This window comes from Hypanus sabinus, chromosome 12 (assembly GCF_030144855.1).
Source record: "Hypanus sabinus isolate sHypSab1 chromosome 12, sHypSab1.hap1, whole genome shotgun sequence".
In the NCBI taxonomy this organism is placed as follows: Eukaryota; Metazoa; Chordata; class Chondrichthyes; order Myliobatiformes; family Dasyatidae; genus Hypanus; species Hypanus sabinus.
Genome location: NC_082717.1, coordinates 63209321 through 63234412, shown reverse-complemented (window position 1 = coordinate 63234412; position 25092 = coordinate 63209321). Strand labels below are relative to the sequence as shown.

Below are 25092 nucleotides of genomic sequence, written 5' to 3'. Positions count from 1 at the left end.
GAAAAAACAGTCTACCACTTTAGAATATTGTATTCCTTTTTCTACTGGGGGCTCCCAAAAGTGAACTAGAGGCACAGTACTTGCTGTTCAAGTTTGATTTAATCATTTCAGCTGTTTTTGCCATTTACATTATAGTCGCCAGCAGAAACATCATGCGGCTAAAGCACTTTGCTTGCAATAGGCAAGCAACAATGACTGCAGTGCAAAAACTGCAGATAATTCATTGTGCAACAGTTCCGAATGAGAGCAACAAGTTCAGCCTTCAGACTACTCTATCCTTTCAGCTGACTGAATACATACAAACAGCATTCAGAAAAGATAACAGAAAAAAATAATTGCAACATGTTGCATTGTTGCCAGCGATCCATAGAACTTCTGCATTATTGTTGTAACAGGGAAGGGCATGTATTGACCTGACCTGACATTCAGCCTAATGCCACTTTAAACTCGTTAGAATCAGTTAACAATGCCCCAAGGAATTGTAAAATTGTTATGACAGTTTTGCTTTTAGATAGCGACAGACTGCTGTGAGCTTAATTCACTTGCGTTTATAAAGGAATCCAATGATCCCAAACAATACTGGGGTCACAGATAATTAAACTCCAACAGTAATGCTCAAATTAGTCTGTGAGATGACACACATTACAAATCATGATGATCTAATTTCAAAGGGAGCTGCCCGTGGATGTTAATTGGGCATGACATGCTTAAGTATGTCCTGGGCCACCACTCATCATTATTTTAAGGACTTCTTTCCCCTAAATAAAAAGCTCGTACATTATAATTTGCTTTGATTTTATGCATGTGCAATATCTGCCAAACTGTCTTGCAGCCAATGGTAGAGTGGGAATATTAACTCTTAAAATTCAACTTACTGAATAAGCTTTACGCACAAAAGCCTGATGCCCTATTTTATTTTTTGGTGTATAAATAGTTCTTCAGTGGAACCTTCATGATCTTATTTTTCTATATTCTAATGTTTAATCTTACATAATTTAGGAACTATTGCATTAAGACACATTAAATGTTTGGCTTAGAAGGTTTTGTTCATTAATAACTCAATTCATATTTTTAATATTACTGTGTGATAAGATGGCACTGTAAGCTATTATAAATGAGCACCCAATAAATTTCAATGAAAAACTGACAAGTAGTACTGGCAGAAAAATAATTTGTTTAACCTAAATGTTTTTTTCTATTCTCTCCCCCTTCTATTTGAACTCCATTCTTTTCAAACTAACACAACGACAAAAATAAATCTCAGCGTCTCTCTTCTTTTAGTGATAATTTGAAATTAACAATCCTTTATCACTGAATTACCAAATGGGATTGTGAATCTATAGAAAACAAAACAGAATATTTAGCACCTTTTGTTAGTACAGCTAGCCAATAGGCCTCACTATCCCTTTCTCCGTTTACTACCAGTTCATATTTGAAAAATATTACTGACTGCTTCCAGTACCCTTACAGGCTATGCAATACTGATTATAATAACTTACAACAATTTGAAGGAATAATCATTCTTTACAGAAAGCTCCTCTTAGTTTGAACCAAGACTCCTTTTTAGCCATTTCTGCTCCAATGAACAGAGTCATTTATATCTCCAGCCTAACTATATCTGTCAATCCTGGTGCCACCCCTGTGAATCTAAGCTGCAAGTTCCTGTTCTAACAATGATTATTAAATAATTGCTTGCTTACTTTCAGTAAAATTTACTTCAGGCAAGATAACGATCTTAATGGCATTAACAGCAAAAGTCAGTGATGGGGTCTGTCAGCACAGTGCTTATACCAACCTTTCTATCTTGACAACAGTAATTCATTTCTCAAAAAGCAGTAACAATTCAAAGACAAATTACTATATCAATACCTGTTCCCTTGCATGGGTGTCATTTGTCCATGGGGGGTTGATACAGGAGTTGGTGGCTTCAAATCCCCACTTTCTGCCATAGAGCTGCTTGTGGACTGAGGTGTCTGTGGTCCTTGTAGAGAACCTGAACCTGCTTTAAAATGAAAGATTGTTTTTCTTATATTATGTATTATATATTAGTTTATCAATTGGTTTGTATGGTGATTTACTTCAATCAAGCAATTCCTGTGAAGATTCTTCAAATAACTCTAGTGTCTCATTACTGAAAATGTTCACAGTACAGATAACATAATAAAAGACTAAATTCCCTACCAAATTTAAAAACAGGAAATGATTTAGATAAAAAGTGTATCAGGTAAATACTGTGGAGAGAGAAAAACACAGCTACTGTTTCAAGTCGATTACCTTTCTTTAACTAATTTTCTCTCACCAATGATCCTAGCAGGCTAATGGCTGAACAACTGTCAGGATCAGTCTAGCACTTTTGGCTGCAAGAAACATAACTCCATATTGAGTTGTAGACAACAAACACAACTCATTTCAATCATCTCTTTTACTGGCCAGCCACAACAGTTGCTGCAAGCTTAGTGGGTTATTATCCATTCTGAAAGTGGTTTTGCTGGCTTCCATACATCCATAGGAAATGGTGGCCAACAGAGGAAAACAAAATCTAAAAATCTGCACCATAGCAGACAGCAGAGCTTCATGGGCTGCGTTCCCCCCAAAGTCAACTAATGGTGCAAGCACTAGATTCTGTCAGTTAGCAGCAAAAGTCCTTGCACGTTTCACTGACTTGTTGGGGGGGGGGGGGGGGGAGACAGTCCATAAAGCTCTATTGACCACTATAGTGTACATTTTTAAATGATTTTTCCTGTAAGCCACCATGTCTTATAGATGTACTGTAGCTAGTAATGGCCATCATGTGGCCTAACATAGTAACAGCTTACACAAAATTCAATATTTAACTGACATTTTAAACAGTGCAAAGTAAAACTTGGAGCTTAAACATTAGATCAAGGAAGAAGCAGAAATAACATTAACAAACATTTATAAGTATGTTTAAAACTCATTTATATTTATAATATTTCTGTGTGGCAATAACAACACACAAGTTAGGACCAGACTGGTTATTAAGCAGTATTAATGGCAAAGTATACTATTATAAACTCCCTCAGTCATGCTGCAAAATTTAATATTTTTTCCCCTTTATATTACACCTTTGTTAATTTTTATACCACTGCAAATAGTACTTCTGTGGAAAAACAGGGTGCTATTGACAGGAACTTCCAGATGTCTGTATTTACCTCTGCCATATGTATACCAAAGCTGTCATATTCATGGTGTAGTAACAGTGAATGCTAAATATCCAGCCCTTTGTGAAGTCAACTAGTCCTGTGGCAGGCTAACAAGCGATTATTAAGATCAGGGACAATTGTCTTATTGGATAGGCACTTTTAAATCCACAGAAAGAGAACTGTTAGAATTAGGTGATCACCTCACAATTTGACCATGTCTTTATATTTTTATGGTGGGGTGATAGGTTGTGAAGTAAATTAGGGCAAGTCATGACAAATATTTAAGAAAAACATTAGCTTTGAACTGGATATTGACTTATCAACTGTACAAAATGAAGCTAGCAACATATTATGAAGGATGATTGATAAGTTCATGGCCTACAGTAAAAGGAGATGAGTTATACAGTTCTTGTTATATGTACATGTAGTTCAACTCTGAGTGATTATGCAGAAAGTTTGAAGTCAATAACTCATCTCCTTCTACCGTGGGTCACGAAATTATCAATCACTTATCTGTGGACACTTTCTGAAGGTCCAAGATCCGTATGCTCCACAACTGCTGGACTAAATGTGAAAATGTAGAAGGGGACTGCTTTGAAAGATAAATGTGCTAGGTTTTCTAAAATTGACTCCTTCTACCTTAGGACACAAACTTATCAATCACCCCTCGTATTTATTATTTCCATTGTTTCCTCATAAAATGTACACATTTTACTGACAGTACTAAAGAATGCAAAAAGAGACATTAAAAGCATAAAGTCAAAACAACTTTCAGTTTAATAATAAGAATTATGAGTGGTATACGCCACAGCAAATTTCAACTAAACAGCTTTAGAAAAGTAAGCAAGCACATTATGAAACAAATACATCATGGAAAGGAAATGTTTTTCTGTGGAAGTCCCTGCACAGATCCCATCTGTGTTATATGGGATACAACAAATATGTTAGGATGCACATCAGGTTACAAGTATTGGCATCTGCATTGAGATACATCATGACCGTTGCTTCGACATGTCGACATGTGTGCACTTCACTTTTAGCTTATGATTATAGAATGCAAGAGAACCCCAAGAAAAACGGAACAGTTAAAAGTTTAATCCAAGAACTGTAACTTAGATTCATGGGTAATAATTATAAAATAGTTTCTTCCAAAATAATCCAAAAAAAAGTACTGATCTGGGATTGATTAAATTCATAAGGCTTAATTTATTACAGTTACAGTAGAAAAAGTTGGAAATAATCTCCTTAGTTAGTTAGGGCTGCGGCAGTTTATTAGCAGCTTCTATTCATCCCTACAAATACCACATGGCATGCCAATATTTTCTTCTTCAGAACATGTGAAATCAGAACATTAAACCCTTGCTAATAAAGAGCTGGCAAACTGCAAGGATTTCCCTACCTCTTGCCAGAAGCTGCAATTTATTCTCCAAAGTAAACAATAAAAGGTTACTGGAGGTTAAGTATGCACACATACTTAAGACTACACTGCCAGCTATCATGCTGGGAAGACAATTTACTCAGTATGAACTCACTGCCTTACTTTTAGGGGCAGGATGTTGTGGGTCCGGCAGTTAATCTGCACTGATCAGAGGTCACTTGGAGGTAATTTCTGTTTATATTCAAGACCATTCCATCTAATTTATCTTGCCTCAAATATTTTCTTATCTCAACATCTGACATTTCAATGACCACTTGTCAGCAAACACTCAGCAGTATTTGGGAAACTTGCTGACAATGACAAACACGGTTTGTTAAAATTCATGTTGCCAGGCAGAAAGAGAAACCAAGAAAAAAATAGGAATTATCCCTGATTGATCATCACTTAGACAGTTTAAACATGATATTAACAGCTTATAAGTTTGTGCATGAGGTAGGCCAACAGGACATGCAATGAGAAAGCTCCTAAGATGCTTTTTAGTAGCAAAAACACACTGGGGGGGGGGGCAGTTTAATGAATTCCAAGGTGAAAATGATATGTAAAAAACACAGATATTCAAATGAGGGTCTTTCATGTAAAACTGAGAAAGGAAAGAAGTAAGCATAGCAACAGTAGTTCATATGAGATAGTGCAACAGTCAGAATTTTAAGCAAATTAAGAACATAAGGGGGTTGAATAAAATAAGAGCAGAAATAGTTATGAAGACATGTTTGTAGTAAAACAGGGATTGAGGCCATTTTAGCTCAAGCCTGTGCTGTACTCAATGAAATCATTGCTGATCTTACACTCAACTGCAAATACTTCTATGTTCTTTGGTGTACTATTTAACAGAAAGCTATTAATCTTAGATTTAATATTAATGATGGCTTTGTGGAAACTTAGTATAATGAAAGTTAATTCCAAGTTGCCTGCACATTGTGAATCATTCTTGAAAGACAGGGACCTGATTTTAAAAGTTACCATTTGGAGCTGCGAAGCAGTATTCTGCTGTGTGGTTATTTGCATCAACATATCATGGACTTGTAATTCAGTTCTTCCAATTGTTGTTATCTTCACTGTCACTAACTCTGAAAACCAATTAAGAAGCAGCGAGAAGCATCTCTGCCACTTCCTACCCTACCAGATGGTCTCTACTTATGGTGCCCTTGACCCTGCTGCTATGGAGTAGTCCCTTCCACATTCAAATCTCAAGTAAATCCTGAAAATTTCCACTAACTTCTCAGTATCTGCATCTTAAGAGAGCAATCTAGCCAGATTGCTATACCAGGACACCCATTCTGTAACTTTTTCAACTCTTGGACATTACCTCATTTCTGCTTTTTGCATGTTTTAAACCTATTCAATATACGCATACTTATTTATTTATTTTTAAAATTTTATTTATTTTTTTCTCTTCTATATCATGTATTGCGTTGAACTGCTACTGCTAAGTTAACAAATTTCTCGTCACATGCCGGTGATAATAAATCTGATTCTGATTTTTTTATATTGCAGTCTTCCTTGGTACTAACTGTAATATTGGGTGATCTGAAAATTTAGCTATAGCACTTCTAATTTATGATTCCAAATTTTTAAGGCAAATAAGTGGACCTTCTGCCTAATTTCCATGGAGATTGAGTTAAACTGAGCTGGTTGTGCATCATAAGTGAAGATTAGACATCTGCTAGTCATACAGCAACCAAAGATTAACAGAGGAAAGGTAAGTGTTTCTGTCCTGGTCCAGAGACTGGCAAACACTATGAGGTAGCTGAGTCCACAGTTAAAGAGGGCCTTCTTTTGGTTCAGGTTGTTGTGTCTGGGTGATAAGTGACGTGCTGGATGACCGAAAAGTTAAAAGTCTGTCCTGGGAGATGAGCATTATCCTAATTTAAAGATTACACTGAATTTCCAACAATGCTGCATTGCCCTTCTCCTGCTAGTGCCTCTTCATGATCTAATCTGAGGTTGCACATTCACCTTGCCATGTGAGATGCATAAATGGCTACAGAGGAAACTTTTCTCTGGAATGTGTGTTTTTGGTTGATGAAGGAAATATTAGTAGAAAGTGATGTGAGAAACAGGGCATCAAACTCTCACATCAAATTTTGTTGTGTATTATTTGTTTTCTATCTTTAAAAAAATCTAATTTCAAATGAGATGCCACTTCAAAATGCAGGGAATAAGAAACATTTTGTTCTATATATTTTTATCTGAGTGCACAGGAATTCCATGTGCTTTGATACGTGGCCAAATGCAACAGGTGTCAACTTAGTGTTCTTATTATAGAGAAACAAAGTACGCATTCATCATTTCCCTCATCTTCAAAAGGGGTAACTTAACATGAAGCCAGAATAGCCAAGCTCAATGCACCTGTAATTCAGCTCATAATAGAGCAACTTGCTTCCAATTGCTCCTCTTTGGAGACCATTACTTCTAGACTACAACTTTATCAAGGTCTTCAAATTAGCTGCTTCTATTAAAGCCACAAAACACACTCACTAAATCTTCACTAAAATGTAACTCAGCTTCTGGAAGTGTGAAAGTTCAAAGGAATATAGTTTTAAAATATTTAAATTGTGTATAAAATAGTTTCTTGTTTAAAACTCAGAAAGGAATACATATTTGCCCACAAGGTGGTATCATTGAAATGATAAGCAAAAGTTTCTTAAAAGACTCTTATCTTCTTAGTCAAAGAGCAAAATATTTTTGAGACAATAGTACAGATATAGTTCAGCTTAAGCAGAGCCCAGAGCTGTGTTTGTACTTACCAGGAGAAGGGGGTTGTATTTTAGGTTGCTTTTTGGATTCAGCAGAACTGAACATCTCAGGAGGGGGCTCCTCTCCACGTTCAATCTTACATTCAAAGGCAAACAGGTACTGAATATACTGCTTTTTGAGTGAGCTTGCTGCACTGCTTGATGTCCCTACGCTCAGAGCTGTTGCCAGTTCACGCCATTTTTTGTTTTTGTTCACCTGGGAAGAAAAAGTTAAAATGAGAACCTGTCTGATAATTATTTCAAAAGTATTTGAAATACAATATTTAGTTGTATTCTCGAATTCTCTGGCCATCTTTTTCCTCACTTTTGAAGATCCAAAGCATCTTCTAAAAGAAATTTCACTGATCATAAACAGAATGCATTGAGTTTGAAGTGAATTAGGAATAATTCACTTATACTTATAATAGAGGTCGAGAGGCATAATTAGAAATTTACAAAATTCACCTGCCAAAAATGTTGATGCAACTGAAAGAGAATGTTCCTGTTTGATTAATCTTGGGCAAATTAGTTTAAGCAAGTGGTTCGGTATTTTTTTGGTGTTGAGTTGGGATGGGGAAACATACAGAAACAGATTAGGTAGAGAGAAACAGGTTTAAAATGACAGAGTACTATATTTAACTATATTAAAAATGCTGCTTAATCATATGGCTCCAGATCTAATTAATGTTGGTCTACACATTTACAGGAAACGCTACAGAGAGATGAGAGTGATTGCCCTTGATATGAAGGTTGTTAATGGTACTGAGAAACAAGAAAGTAACTCTTCATTAGATGGCCTCATACCAAGCCAAATAAATATTACTGTGGTTGTTGGAGGCCAATCCCCATTACCCATTACTGCTGGGAAAGCTCTTGAGGAGTGCCTCAGGGTCTAAACAGCAGCTTCACAGTTGTCTCTCCCTTCACACGAATGGGGATATCGAGTCATACAGCTCAGAAGCAGGCTTTTTGCCCCATCCAGTCCACACCAATCATCACACACCCACTTATACTAAGTTCCATTTTATTCTCCTCATATTACCCTCAATACCCCTTAGATCTTGCCATTCTGTTTGGAATGTGGGAGGAAACTGGATCAGCCAGGCGAAATGCTTGTGATCACAGGTAGATGCTACAAATTAACACTCTGGTTGGAATCAAACCTGTTTTGCTGGAGCTCTGAGGCAGCAATTCAACCAGCCATGCCACCATAAGCTGTTGATGGTACAGCATTTAGCTGTATTCATAATATCTAACGCAATAAAGCAGACTAGACACACGTATAGCAAGATGAGAACAGGAAATGAAAATAAGGACCTCATCCACAAGCAAAAGTGAAACTTGCTGGTTTATCCATTATATTTTCAATCTTGGACTTTTAGGTAGCAAGCATCATTTATATCTCAAGTCCAAGCTGATGACAGACTCTGTTGAAAAGGAACTCAACTCACCTACAGCATTCTGGCACCCTGGGGAACATACCTGATCATAATCTTAACCAGACAAGCCACGTAAATGCAATAGCTACAAAATTACTTATCAGCAGACCATTTTGCCGGAAACATCTCATCTTCTCTCTCCTCATAGACTTAGCACTCTCTGCATGGTGCAAATTAGGAACTTGATAGAATCATTTCCAATTACTGCATGTCTGTAGCTCTAACAACATAATCAAAGGCAACACCACAGCTACTACAAGCAACATCTATATGAGGCATTACAAAAAAGTGCCTCATCCACCTCAATCTCAGTCTTCAACTTCATCCACCTCAAAGGTCTGGGGCAACAGGAACACATTGCCCGGACATTCTGCGCCAAGTCGCAAGCTATTCAGATTTGTATATATATTCATCAGAGCAAATAAGAAAAGCAATAGATGCTGTCCTAGCCAGTGAAGGCTACATCACAACTCTAAGCATACACCTGGCCAAACCTTCAAAGTAACATTTTGACTTCCTTCTGATTACTTTGAGCTGGGCTGTTCATCATATTGTGCCCAGTATCTCAGTTGTACAACCACCTGTGATTGCACTAATCATTTGACCCAGGTTGACTAGTCAAATGAAGCCAAACTCAAGTATATTACTCACACTGCCTCCTTATCTTCATTAAATTTTAATGTTGCTGGGTTGAAATTTAATCAACTTACACAACCTTGTCCACTAAAGATAGGTGACCACAGTCACAGTAACTTAAGTACTGTATGTCCTGTTCCACTGCAGTGTTTATTCAATTGAAGACCATCAGATTAAGCAATTAATCATTAAATTTCTTACCTGTGATCTTCATTCTCTAATGGGACATATGTTTCCCTTAATTTTTATACCATCTACCCTGCTATATGACAGACCATCAACTCTGATCCAATCATGTATCATGAACCCATACTAATTCACAGGTGAATAATCTTGGATTCAGGAATATGTGTGGTGGAACATGTAAAAGTGTAACTTCACCTCAGGGAAACTGTCAGTCTGCAACTAATACTGAGCCTGTCCTACTTGCTTGTAATTCAATTTCATAATTCTCAAACTGGGCTTCTGTTGTAGTGGTTCTTAATGTCATACAAAGTAATATATAGAACAAAATCTCCAGACTCCGAAGAGTTCAATAAAGAACTTTTACATAGTATTAAGTCACAGTAAACAGTGGATGATAATTGGCCTAGCACTTGGGGAGTAAAATACAAAAATAAAAGCTGAATATAATAATAGTTTCTATTTCAGTGATATTACAAGATGGCAGTGAAATCTTGCGTCATGCTCTGACGTGAATGCAGCGGTCAAGCGACCAGGCTGCAGACACAATAACGATCATTCTTACATGCAGAACATTTTATAAACTACAAGCTTCCTTGAAACATGTTTAATGATTCATCACAGACAGCATTGTTACTTTGTCAAAGTTAACAGAAAGACTTTTCTCTGCAAGATTAACTTTTACCAATACACACTGCAAAATGAATCTTTAGTTGCAGTAACATCCAAACATCAGACAAAATACGTCCAATAAATAATCCTGAACTGCACAATATATTTATCAGCACCTACCTGTGCCAGACCGCCAATTTCCTTGACACAAATGTAAAGTCGATAGAGATCTAATGGTTTTTTGCCCACAGCAGGCAAATTAGCCACTGGAGTTCCTCTCTCCTCCATGAAGGACAAATAACGGTCTACCCACATTTTACGCTCCTGCTCACTCCCAAGTTCGTATAGCTTGGTTATTTTCTCACCAGTTGTGGAAGAGTTTGATTTCTGGAATGAGCAGGCAGAACAAAGCAGAAATATGAATATTTTTAATTGCAAACAAAAGTGACAATCATTTAAAAACAGTCAAGGAATGAAGGCTACTAGTTCTGGCAGTCACCAAATAAACAGTTTATTGCTATGTTTCCATTCCAGTGCTTAGTGCTTTTATATTTCATCAATTTAACAATCAGGCCTTTAGGTCAATGATATAAGTCTGTGGCAGAAGCCAAACAAAAAAAATCCATGTACAATTTGGCCTTTTCAAAACAAAGTTTGATCACATTTTCAATCTACAGCCATTCATCATCCAGTAACACATTGTTTGTTACAAATATAACCAATTTTTTAACTTCAGATCACAACAGAAAATTTGCCAAATTGCTACTAATTTGGAGTTCTGAGTTGCTGGCTGTATGAAAGCAAATGCATTGTTGCATTTTTTGTCAGGTGTGCACTAAGGCCACCTAGTCAATAAAAAAACAAGTGTAACAAACTAATATGTGGATGTGACATACAATACTATTCGATAGGAAACTAACCCTTCACAGGTGTCATGTTTCTTCAACCTGTATCACTTCACTCAGGTCTATAAACAGTGAACAAATTGGTTCTTCTTGAGTTAATGGTTGAACTCAAGATTACAAATTTTCTGCCAATTATATGAGTCAACTGACAGCACTGAACAAAAAACACTATTTATTTGGGCTTCATTTTCACCTGAAAAACACACCAAACCTGGGCTGGAAACCTGCTATAGCATGTTCGCATAAGCTATGAAATGTCTCACAATAAGGGGAAAGCTGACTTTAGACAAAAAAAATCACATTAATTCTTCTTGTTTTTCTCGATGATGAAAACATGACTGTGTTGCATTCTAATGTTGTTTCACAACTAATAATTAATGATGAAAAAAATTCCATTAACATTTTAAAGCTGCATAAAGAAAGAATACATTTGATAATTCATGTTGCTGTCACCTGCTCAGAACATTCATCGAAAATGTGAGACAATAATGACCTTAACAACATTTTTACCATTTTTCCTGATTTAGAGAGGTGCACCATTAAAAAAAAATTATTACTATTTCCATCCAGAATTTCAGCTACAGATTGGATGCTGATACACTATATTTGGATATCACTATCAACGAACACAGAATATTTTACAACTTTTCAAATACCTAAAATTTAAAACATTGTTATAAAGATATAACATAATAGCATAATTATTATATTGAATAACATAATAGTCAACACAATTTCTATACTTCTTTAAAGAGAATAACTGCCATGATTCAGCATAAAAAATTCAAAATTTGTTAATGTAGTACTATGAGATTTGGACCTGAACTTAATGATATATTCTCTTCCACTCCTGAAACCACCAACTTCTCCAGGAATTCAACTTTACTTGCTGTACCTCATCAAGGGGTGCTCTATAAAGTGAGGCTCTATAGATGATGCTAAATGGAGAAGATCAGTCAGATATATAGAAAACACTGTAGGGAAGTCACCTCAGATTACCACATATTTTTCCAGAGGGCATCACCATGTACAGAATCCCTGCCTTGTCAAATGAATCATGCCTGATTGTGGTACCGATAATACTGGCAATGATTGGAATGATTTAGTGTCAGACTACAAAGTAGCTTTATTCAATGCCCCACTGGAGCTCCAAAAACTAATTACTATATTCTAGGAGCATTCACAGGCATTCTCCACAAATGAGACTGTTAACAACAATGGAATTGGAGGCAATAGTTGAGAAACAGGAGACAGAGCAGGAAACAGAGAATGAATAATGACTACACACTCAAAATCTAAGAATATAATTAGTTTAACTTCTCCCAGGGATCTCCCTTGGGATTTTAGTTTTTCATTATATTTTATGAATGACCTGGATCAAGGAAGAACACTGTGTCTAAAAGTACTAATGAAGGACAAATTAAATGAATAATGTTGGGAGCAGATATTTACAGTCTACATGTTAAGTTGGTGGACAAATCTGTACCAGATTGACATCAATGCTGCATCAACTGGGAATGAAGAAAGATGGAATAGATTTGTTGACAGACTTAAAGAATAATACATGTGGTTGTGGAGAAACATTTAGGAGCCCAAAAATAGAAAATACCAAAAACATTAATGGTTAATGGAATGTTGGTCTTTATCTCAAGCAGGCGAATAGACAAAGGAGCAGAAGTAATGTTATAATTGTACAGGGCTGTGAAAGTACTCTTGCTCTGGATCTAAGCAATCACTTCTGCCCAAGAGCAGGGGATTTGCAACGAATTGCTCCACAATGAATTGAGGCAGACTTGATGTGGCAATTAAAATGCGGAAACATTTTGACTCAATGATCACAGAGGTATGAATGAAGGTGGAAAGAATGAACTTCCTCTGCTGGCTGTGTCCAGGACAGGGCAGCACAATCTTAAAATTAGAGCATGACTGTTTTGGGATAATATTCTGTTTTTACTTTTACACAAGTGATAATGGAACTCAGTAATTCTGGCAAAATGTAACTAATGAGACTTGGTAAAATTAATGTGCCAGAAGTGAAATGAATATTCTTGTTTTGCTACAGTAATAGGAGTTATGAAACCAAGATGGGCTCATTGAATGGCATAAAAGGACTGAGGAATTGAATGAACAAAATACATTTTTACATTATGCATTTGAAAGAAATTAAGAAATGCCTTTCGATCGTCTACTCCTACAATAATCTTTCTTGTAGGAAACTTTAGTTGGAGCTGTTTCAACATTTGTGTCAGCTCAATCTGGAAAGGGCAGAGAAATTTGTAAACCTGGCTTTATCTGTTATGCCCCACAGTCTCACTACACAAATAATTGTGGTGATAAAATGGACCAAAACTTTCAAATTTGTTTCTTACTTGTACTTTATCACATTAATTAACAAAAATAATCCATTATATAAATAAATATTAAATGAACTACAAGTAAAAATGTGAATTAATTTGGTCAGTTGAATATTTACATTTGTACCTGCATTTAAAGAACTTTTCTCTAAGCCTTCAGTCTACAGCTCTAAGAGCTTTCTAAGAATCTTTTTAGAATGATTGCACCATTTATATTGCAACACTTATTCTGAAATCTATTTAGCAGTTACCACAATTAGCAGGTTACGTGGGAAATTCAAACAACTCCCCCACCCAATTCCATCTTAAATTATTCTTTATCATAGCACACACACATTACAAAACATATAGGAAAATAAAACAGAGCCACTTACAGGGCTTGACGGAGTCTTTGGCCAGCTTGGGCTCCTAATGCTATCACTTTCATCTCCATGCACTGAGGAGATGCTAGCAGAGCTTGGGGACAAGGGGGAAGGGATTGGCAGGTTGCCAGGAGTAGGGGGCTGAGAAATACCCTGTGAGTTGTAGCTATCCTGTAGTAAAGGGACAAAAATACAACATAGGCAGGACAAGTTTCATTCAAAAGAGGAAAAGAGAGTTATATTAACTGAATTTACATTTTGCCTAACTTTAACTTACAGATTAAAACAATTAAAACATTAATAATCTGCATAATTTTTAAAAAAATGCTGAATGCTTTGCTGAGCCACCATGCTTATTTTTTAAGCTGATATGAGATGCTTAGCACAAGAGATATTCCCACAAAGGAAGCCATTAACCCAGTTTTATTTAAAAAAAAAGGCAGGAAAGCAAAATATTAAATGTGCCTTTGCTGCTGCAAATGCCGCACAGAAAGCCATAACTGGAGGAGAAACAGCTGGAGTTAATAAAACCAGGCAAGAGTCTCTGTACCACCATAATGCCAGATTTACCACTGTTTTTAGTGACTTTAGAACTAGTAACTTTCTCACCTACAGGATTGGAGGATAAGACACACAAAAGAAGACATGCAGAAAATAGAAAAGAGAGGCTGAAAACCAAATGATGTAATATAGCAGACTTGTCCAGCCAAACCAACACCAACCGTGCTAAAGAAATACCTTAGATTTGCTCTCAGTTAGAGGGAGGCCTTCTTCTTTGATATCCATTTTCTGAGGTACCTGCAGTTTGGAATCACCTTGTGTCATCATGTCAGCTCCAAGACCCATTGAAACTATTCACAAAATAAGAATTTGGACAACTAAAGTTAATCCGCTATATGTCACACACATACAGACAGACATATTTCCAATTTTCATTCAGGCTATTGTTGGGAACTGATAGGGATAAAACAAACAGAGCCCCATTTCAAATATACTAATAAAAACTAAGAAAATATAATTCTAAAAAATAGTGAAGTCTCATTGTTTGTCAACCAAATTTCTCACCTCTTGAATATCCTACTTCAAACTAGTCCCTCATTTTTAAAGTTGATATGCACAGTGTACAATTTTCCTAAAAAAATCTTATATATAACCACATAGGTATCACAATTTATGACGGAAAAATGAACAGCACTTTTAAAAATATTGAGAGGCTACAATAAACTTGATTTAAGTTCATATTTAAAATGCTACTCATTAAAAACATTGATACTGCAAGCAGGATGCTTACCACATACATTCATCCTGAACATATGAGCATACCAATACAATCATTTGACCGGAACCATGTTTTCTACATGTAATATAGATTGAGCAAACACTATTTGTGTTTCACACTTGGAATATTATCCTCATCCAGCAGTTTGAGGTACTGGTGAACATTTCTCCTTCGGCTCCTACCTGTTTCTCCAGACTTGAAGGATAACCATGGCACCCACATTGGCCCCAGCTATGCCTGCTTTTTCATTGGCTATGTACAACAGTTCATGTTCTAAGCCTTCTCCGGTAAGGCTTCCCAACTCTTTCTCTGCAACAATGACATTGCATTGGTGCTGCTTCATGCACCCATGCTGAGTTCATCAATTTCATCAACTTTGTCTCCAACTTCCACCCTGCCCTTAAATTCACCAACCATTTCTGACACCACTCTCCCCTTTCTCAATCTGTCTCCATCTCTGGAGACAAACTGTTGAACAACATCTTTTATAAGTCTACTGTTTCCCATGGCTATCTTGATGTTACCACTTCCCATCCTGTAAAACTGCTGCTCCTTTTTCTCAGTTCCTTCATCTCTGCCACATCTGTTCCAAGGATGAGGCGTTCCTTTCCAGGATATCAGAGATGCCCTCCTTCTTCAAAGAACAGGGTTTTCCTTCCTCCACAACTAATGCTGCTGTCACTTGCAATTCCTTTATTTCCTGGATATCCATGCTCACCTCATCCTCTTGCCACCTTAACAATGATCAAGTTCCTCTTGGACCTAGCACCCCATGAGCCTCAGCATCCAACACATCATTCTCCACAACTTCTGCCAGTTCCAAAGCAATCTTACCACTAAACACATCTTTACCCCCTACCCCACTTTCCAGAGATCATTCCCTCCATGATTCTCTTATCCATTTGTCCCTCCCCACTAATCTAATTTCCGGCACTTATCCCTGCAAGCAGCTATGGTGTTACACCTGCACATTCACTTCCTTCCTCACCTCCATTTAAGGCCCCAAACAGTCCTTCCAAGTGAGCTAACACTTCACTTGCGAATCTGCTGAGATCATCTATTGTATCCAGTGCTCTCAATGTGATTTCCACTACACTGGTGACACCTGTCATAAATTGAGGGACCGCTTGTCAAACATCTGTGCCCCATCTGCCAAAAGAAGAACTTCCTGGTGGCCCAGTACTTAATTCTGATTCATATTCCTGTTCTGTCATGTTGGTCCATGGCCTCCTCTTCTATCAAACTCCTTCATCTCCAGGCCTTTACCTTTCCCACCCAGCTGGCTTCACCTATCCCCTTATAGCTAATCCTTCTCCCTCAAACCCCTTTCTTTCCAGTCCTGAGGAACGATCTTGGAGCAAAATATTTTCGTTCCATGGATATTCCATGGATGCTGTCTGACCTGCTAAGTTTCTCCAGCATTTTGTGTTTATTGCTTTGGATATCTCGCATCTGCAGAATTTTTTGTGTTTATGACGACATGGAGTCCCAGTTTTTAATAATTTGTGCCATAAAGGGGGCATCAATCCTGTCAAATATAAATGCTTAACAGTTTAATTTTCAGTACATTTAGGATTTAAACTTAAATTTGTAGAATTACAAACAGAAGGATATGTAACAAATTAAATTGTCTGTAGGTGCGGTCTTGTATTTCTTGGATTTACTGCACATGTCTGCAAGAAATTGAACCTCAGGGTTGCATGAAGTGACATGTATGTACTTTGATAATAAATTTACTTTGAACTTTGAAAATTAATCCAACATATCAGCTTTCGGCACTTAACTTTTCCACCATGTGAATTCAAAGGATTTACTAGATGATTGCCTCAAAATTATACTTTGACCAAATGCTTCTACCCAAAATTCAGCTAGGCATCTCTGCCGAAACAATGCCTCTCATTTAGTGGGCAACACTCCAATCAAAAGGGAAAAAACAAATGAATCGGCATTTATAAAGTGCAATGTCCTCAGGGCATCTCAAAGCATTTTACAAGCAATGGGAAACCTTTAAAATGTAGGTGATATGTTAAAGAAACTGACAATTATCATGTCTTGACTCAGCAAATTAGTGCTGCTATTTTCAGAGGATAAAAACAAAACATTAGGGATACAAGCAGGTCAGGCAACATCCGTGGAGTGACAAGAATATTAATGTTTACAGACAATGGCCCTTTATCAGATTTTCATCATCTGCAGATATTTGCTTTTGAATAGTTATTATTGGTCTTTTGATTAAAGAATATTAGCTGGGATACTGACATCCATTAAACTACCAGAGCAATGATCTGAAAGTTTGGACAAACAGTACTTCTCAGTTCTGAGGTGTTGGCTCAGATTGCAGGTAAACCATGCTGTTCTCTTTCAGAGTTCATAAAATGGGAAAGATAAATCACATGTTTAGCTTACAGAATTACAGAAGTGTCAAAACTCATTGCATACAGCGAGTCAACAGCCTTTTGTGCCCATGTAGACGGCTTACTTAATTCACACTCCTGCTGTCTGCCCAAAATCCTCCAGGTTCATCTTTTTAAACAAGTACACAAACCCCCTTTATGATTATTTGTGGAACTAGTTTTCAGCAGCTCTTCAGGTCTGGTGTCCCTGATTTTCAAGTTTGCTTATGAAAAAACTTAAATGGAAATAAATTGGACTCATTTACACATAATTTGCTGATACAGCTATTGTTGGTAGAATCTCAGGTGGTAATGAGAGGGTGTACAGGAGTGAGATATTCCAACTAGTAGAATGGTGCCACAGCAACAACCTGGCACTCAACATCAGTAAGATAAAAGAGCTGATTGTGGACTTCCAGAAGGGTAGGACAAAGGAACACATACCAATCCTCATAGAGGAATCACAAGTGGAGAGAGTGAGCAGTTTCAAGTTCCTGGGTGTCAATATCTCTGAGGATCTAACCTGGTCCCAACATATTGATTCAGCTATAAAGAAGGCAAGACAGTGGCTATACTTTATTAAGAGTTTGAAGAGATTTGGTACAACAAATACAGTCATAAACTTCTATAGATGTACTGTGGAGAGCATTCTGACAGGCTACATCAATGTCTGGTATGGAGGGGCTACTGCATAGGACATAAAGAAGCTGCAGAGGGTTGTAAATTTAGTCAGCTCCATCTTGGGTACTGGACTACAGAGTACTCAGGACATCTTCAAGGAGCTGCGTCCATTTTCAAGGACCTCCAGCACCCAGGGCATGCCTTTTTCTCACTGTTACCATCAGGTAGGAGGTGTAGAAGCCTGAAGGCATACACTCAGCGATTCAGGAACAGCTTTGTACCCTCTGCCATCCGATTCCTAAATGGACATTGAACCCTTGGACACCACCTCATTTTCTAAAATATATAGTATTTCTGTTTATTGCACAATTTTTAATCTATTCAATGTATGTATAGCGTAATTGATCTATTTATTTATTAATATTATTTTTATTTTGTTTTTTTCTCTTCTATATTATATATTGCATTGAACTGCTGCTGCTAAGTTAACAAATTACACATCACATGCCAATGATAATAAATCTGATTCTGATTCTGATGATTATGGGCAGATTCTCAATCCCTAATAGCGTTTCACTTTCCAGATATTATACAGGTCATTCAGTGTTCAGCATCTCATTTTGCATTTATCCAAAAAAAAGGATGTTAAGAATACAAGCTATGATCTGTGTTTCTAATTTGCCATGGAACATTTACACTATCCAAGTAGATGACAAAGTGATGTGACCTGAAAGGTTCCATGCTCCATTTATGTATTACTCTTTGCATCTATTCACCAGCAAATTTCAAATTTCTGACAGTGTTACTGGGTGACCCATCAGATATAGTAGCCCTAATACATGATTCACTGCATTGACACACAGTGTGATATTTTTCAGCATGATGAGCCATGCTCACAATGGCATGGAGCACTTATGAACTCATTCTGCGCAGAAAATTGTGAGGAGTGGCTTGTCACCTGAAGTGAGGTGTTCCCACTCTACACTTTCTCTCACCTCTTATAGCAGACATTTCTACAGTTACTACATGGTTACTGTGGAAATTGTTTCTTCAAGGCTCTGATGGCATCCTTTGCACAAACACTGCAAATTCTGCTCACAAACAAGAGAAAATTTGTAGATTCTGGAAATCCAAGCAACACACACAAAATGCTGGAGGAACTCTGCAGGCCAGGAAAAAAGTACAAATGTTGTTTCGGGCCAAGTCCCTTCAGCAGGACTGCTCACAACTGGTTCAAGGACCAGATGGGTAAAGTTTTGTTCTGTGTGGACCAAAATGAAAATTACTATAATGATTTTCACACTAATGTTTGATGGTCATCAGATCTGGTGTGAGCACTATACCATAGTATCTGCTCAGTGCACTCATTACTCCTGTTCAGTTTTTTGCTACTCTGTTCAATTAATCCCTAAATATTTAATACCATACACAGTAGTGAACAGAGTATAGGTCAGCCCAACCCAAGTACAACTATTCTCTTAGACACAAGACAAAAAAATCTATTGTGTATAAATCATCTACACAAGATAATTCATAGGAAACTCTCCTTCTATTTGGATTATGAAGGCCCATTCAAGATGTCAACTTCTTTAAATTTGCTTAGAACCAAGTTACTCGGATTAGAATTTTGCCTACAGTTTTATTATTTAACAGGATAACCTTGGCGTAAAAATTAAGATGTTCAACCTCCTTTTTTTTTTAGAAAGAGGAAGAGCAGTTTAGAAGTGACTGTATATGAGCTAGTCTGGAGGTGGCACTGTGGTTCAGTGTACTGTGCAAATGGCAGGAAGGAGAACCAGCATTAAATTAAATAAATAAAAGCTCATTCACAAGTGCATGACTTATATTAGCAAAAATCCTCGCTGTCTGGGACTGAGCTGTAATGACAGAAGCAGCCTGGGAGATAAAGAAAATAAAGGTTTCAGGAACGACATGTCAGATATGTATGCACTGTAACAACTCTAGCTTTATTCTGACAAAGTTTTCAGCTTGAACTTCAAAAGCCTGTGTTTCCAATCTCCTTGAATAAAGTCAAAGTGATAGGTTTAATTAAAAATATTGACAAAGATATGGGGCATAAGGTATTTCATTTCTAACTAAAAGTAACCCGTGTGTATACACAATGCAAGATGCAGATAAGGTAAGAAGTGATAGTGCAAGTTGGCATTCTCCCTTGTCCTGTATTGGCAAAGTAATACCACACAGCTTGCCAACTAATTTCCCCAAATATTGCTCTGTGGCTGTTGCAATTACAATTAATTATTGCAAAAAACATGCTTACACACTGGAGCACAGTGCGGCTAATCTGTGAATGAATTTTGTACACGTTTTTCATTCCCTCTTCCTTTTGGATCCTGGCACCAAGCATGAGAGCATGATGCCACAATAAAGGAGTTTCCTCAGCTGCATTACAGCAAATAAGTGTGTTACTTCTGTAAATGAATACAGTGAATCAAATAAATTGCAAGAAATCCCAAGATACAGTGTGATCCTGCTCTACAAATCTGTGCTAATGAATTCATACCAAACTGAAATATTCTTGCAAATAAAACATTTGCCCATAAATAAATTGAATGTCTATAAAACAAAAAACTATTGGTTTCGTTTGATAACCAGAAAAAACAAGATTTTGAAGACAGTGGCCATATTAATGGTGGATCTGAATTCTGAGAGCAAGCATTTTGTCCTTTAAGAGCAAAAAACTGCTGAAGGAATTCGACAAATCAGGAAAAGGCATCGCCAACATTTTGGTGGGCAGAGGTGGGATGAGAGCAGAAAAGTGGGAGCGGAACTTGTATGATCAACATTCTAGAAATAAACTGGGGTTATGGAGCCAAATAACAACTGGATGTCAAAGCTTTAAGGTGAAGCGGTAGAGATCAGGGAATTGGAAGTTGTTAGAATCATGGAGAGTATGAGGTGTTCCGCATGTAGGTGGGAAAGATCTGGAAAAGGGAGGGGGCTTATGCAGTTATGCCTCCAGTGCCTTAGTCACACTCTCTTTTAGTTAACATAAAGATACATGTAAAATTTAAATTTAATGAGCATATTGAAATATGCGTAGAAGTTTGCCCAACATCAGCACCTGTGCCAGAAGTCAAGTGAGAGCAACTTTGTTCATTTTACAGATTTTGCCCATTCTTGCGCAGCCTCTACAGCAATCTGCATTAAAAATTTCTGCCGCAAACAATGCAACGCAGGATAAATTAAGCAAGGCCATTTAAACAGCTAACTTTCAAAGAGACTATATGGCGGGGGGGGGGGATATTAGTTTATACTTTTCTGGTTTTTCTTATTAAAAACAAAATTGTTTAATGTTAACATATACCCAAATTATCAGACACCACAAATGGTAACAGGACTACTGAGTGCAATCAAGGATTCAGAGTTATCCAGACCAGGTCTCTTGTTGACAGTTAAAACCATTGCAGGAGCTGCACAAATTCTTGATCAAATAAATTACAACTTCTTATTGTAATATGTCCAAAATGAAATATATAAATCAACATTAGGAATTGATTTGCTTGTATATTGTGGCTATTCCAACCTAACTTATAATTGTCTTCATTAAATAGATTTGAGACTACACAGAGTCTGATTGATGGTTAATTTGAGGAGTACATAATAATAAATTTACAAGGTTTAGAAAAATGCTCTTATAGGGGCCAAGATGATAGGCCTCATAGGCACAAACCACACACTCCAGGCGGGTGGACGTATGATTTCTGATTCCAACATTACTATTAATACGAGCAAAAAGAGGGACAACCCTTGTGTTGAAAACAAGAAAACTCAGTTCAGGACTGTGTTAATATTATCGAGTAAGCCCTGAAATATTCTGCATCCACCAGGATATTGGAATATGGTCTATAATGTTTCTTGCAAGACATTCAGGAAGAAAAAAGAATTAAGAACAAATAGATGAAAAGCACAGCACATGTTCATTCGACAGACTGACCAGATCAGACGTATGCATACCTGTTGAGATAACTGGTCAATTTAAACCTCTTAATTATTCTATCTATAATTGATAAAATCACCCAACTCAGAAGTGGGTTACTTCTGAGGATATGCACAAGATCTTAGTTAACATCATCTCTTCCTGCTGGTTATGCTGGTGTGTTTGCTCTCTTCAAAAATTGTAGAATATAAAATTTACTATTAAAAATACACCTTGAATAGTTTTTGGTAAAATCTAAAGCACATATGAGAAACTATCTTGGAAATGTGTTGTGTATTTTACATATTTTTCTCCAAAGGCATAAATATCTATGCCTGTGTACTCATAAACGTTTATCCTCTTACAAAAAAAAACCATGATCTTGCTTGGCAACCTAGTTTGCAGAAATGCAAGTAACCCTGTCAGCATCATATGCTGGCCTCAGGAGTAAACTCTACAGTTCAAACATCCTTCAAGGCAGCATAGGTTAATCTTGGGTATGGAAGAATCAGCAAATCAGTAAAGAATCAGCCAAGGATTAAAGTTTTTACAAACCTGGAGCTTAACCATGCTGGTCAGCCTGAAAAAAAGACTCTATTAAATAGGCTTGACTCTCAACAGGAAGGTCATGGGTTTAACTGCCAGAATTGATGATTGTTCAGTTCTTGCTGTCGAGGATTGGATAAAAATTTTAAGTTTATTTGGGTGCATGAAACAAAATTCCACACTCTGGTGATGAAGGAGTGTGTGTTGGGCTGGTGGGAGAGTGGTGGTTCGAGTGGGGAATGCTGTTACTGGCAGTCAAAATACTCCCTTAATTGCCAATGATCCAAAACTGGCAGTCAAAATATGTTGACTTTATCAGCCAGTTGCATCTTACCTAATTTTTCTGATTGATAGACAATACCTTTTCTCAATGAACTATATGAGAGATATGAGAAATTCAAGTCAATTTTACATACATAAAATCAATCCACGCAGGAGCTGCACAACAATCAGTTAATAGGTTATTGACAAAAAATTTCTTTTCTCAGATAAATGGTGAACATGAAATAACAGCTAAATCCTAAATGAATGTGGTAATTGTTTCAGTTTTGAAATAACAAGACTAGATGTGTATGATATATTCAAAATTGATAATCTGGTCAGGCACAAGCTTTTTCAAGCCTGTATTGGAATGGTGATAAAATATGGTGGCACTGCAGTCAGCTTTTAAAGATTTGAAAAATAGCGTTCTGCTTTGTGACAGCTATTATGAAATCCATTACTTGGGATCACCCAAGTCTATTGCTCAAGCTGTGAAATAACATTAACTCCTTATTTACCTCAATTTAGAAATTAATTTAAAAAAATTAAACAAGACCAAACTATTTCCATATGGTTTTAGACAATTGTTTCTATTTCCTCACAGTTATTTTCTCTCACTGGAGCAAAATCATAAACTTTCTCACTGTTGTTTCTAATAAACAGATCTAATGCAAAAATCTTTTGAAGATTTTATTTAATATCCTGAATCCTACACAGCAAATTATTTAATAAAAATGCTGAAAGAAATCAGGAAGTGGTTCAATATTCATGACATTTCCAGTGCAGTCCATTGAACTTATGAACATGCTAAACTGCTTGGATAAAAAGTTATGAGTAAGTTGCTTTTCAAGTTTAGTCTATGTTGTTTTATAACCTGAAAGTCACTACCAAACTCTGTACACTTGTTAAAGCTATTTTCAGTTTAGTTTAACGGAACTAACAAGCAAGAACTGAAGTGATCTGCAGCCTGCTGCACAGCATTTCCTGTATGATACAAGTGAGTGGTAACTTTGTCATCTCAACAAGCTTCCTTCCCTCCCCACAAACTACACAGCCGTTAGCTTACCTCACACTTTGGGTCAAACTGAAACAACTGCTGGGCAAGATAATCAACTGCAAGAATACCCACCTTATAATGATTCATTGCAATAAAATCATATTTGAAGCAATGAAACTAATCCCTTAATCACCAATGTAATTGAGCTATTTAACAGTAACGTAACACCATGAAACACTCATGCAACTACACAAAAGGAGCCCTTATAAAAACTTGTGCCAATCTTTTAAAGTCATTATGTGACAAGGAAGATAATTCTAGAAATGTTGAGCTTACCATAATTCACAGCAGTTTCAAGGGGATCAAATTAGAATCTATATATGAAGCAAAAATCTGATGTAGGTTCCACTTTAATAAAACCAGAAAGAAAAGTGACTGAAACCATTAAATCTATGTTACCCAGTGATGACCTGGTTCACTTGCTGACCAATGGATCAGAAAATTAGAGGTGTGAGTCAGAGTGAATTTGCAGTGAATTACTTAGGAAGCTGCTATACAGTTGGGAATACCATTTCTAACATGAAACTAATGTCACATTATTGCTTCTACTTAATCAGGTGGATGCTTCAGAGTGTATGAAATTATCTTTGAGGAACAGGGTACATTTGACATTTAGGCCAAAGTTCCAACTCAAATTATTTCTAAAAACAGATCATTTGTCTGCTAGCTGCTTGCTGAGTTCAGGGAGTAAATAATCAAAATAGGATACAAGGGATTCTGGTTTCACAGGCATGTGGTTAGTTCAAATGCCCTCTGAAGTGACCAAGCAGGTTACCCAATTTACAATAAAACAGGATAGATAACCCAGCTTCACCTGAAGCACTAAATCTGGACATAACACACCTGAAAGCCCTCCAAGTAAGATCAGAGGTCAGTTGTTTAAAGTGGAAGAGATGTCTCATAGATGAGTCAACAACTTCATACGTTTACCTTCTCCTCAAATCATGAAGCTACAATGTAGGAGCATGTAATGAAGCACAAGTGGCATCCAGATCTAAGCTCTGCCATTCATTAGGATCATGGCTTTCCTGGCACCTTAGCACCCTCTTATTCCAGTACCTCCACATCCTTTGATGTTTTTAATATAAGAAATCCATAATCTCTGCTTTGAATTAACTCATTAACTCAGCTCCCACAGCGTTTAGGAGCAGACAATTCAAAAGATTC

The 25092-nt window shown here is 36.9% G+C and overlaps 1 protein-coding gene across 7 annotated transcripts in view; it reads right to left on the bottom strand.

Annotated features, from left to right (window-relative positions):
* arid1b (AT-rich interactive domain 1B) overlaps positions 1 to 25092 on the bottom strand; it is a 412366-nt gene that overhangs the window by 30179 nt on the left and 357095 nt on the right. For 4 of the 7 annotated variants that reach the window (XM_059986071.1, XM_059986073.1, XM_059986074.1 and 1 more), the window contains 5 exons: positions 14567 to 14679; positions 13841 to 13999; positions 10388 to 10594; positions 7350 to 7554; positions 1870 to 2002 (listed from right to left, as the gene is read on the bottom strand). In XM_059986071.1, the coding sequence (XP_059842054.1) occupies positions 1870 to 2002; positions 7350 to 7554; positions 10388 to 10594; positions 13841 to 13999; positions 14567 to 14679 (817 nt within the window). The remainder of the gene's footprint in view (positions 1 to 1869; positions 2003 to 7349; positions 7555 to 10387; positions 10595 to 13840; positions 14000 to 14566; positions 14680 to 25092) is intronic. The other 3 variants (XM_059986075.1, XM_059986077.1, XM_059986072.1) reach the window with 2 other exon arrangements.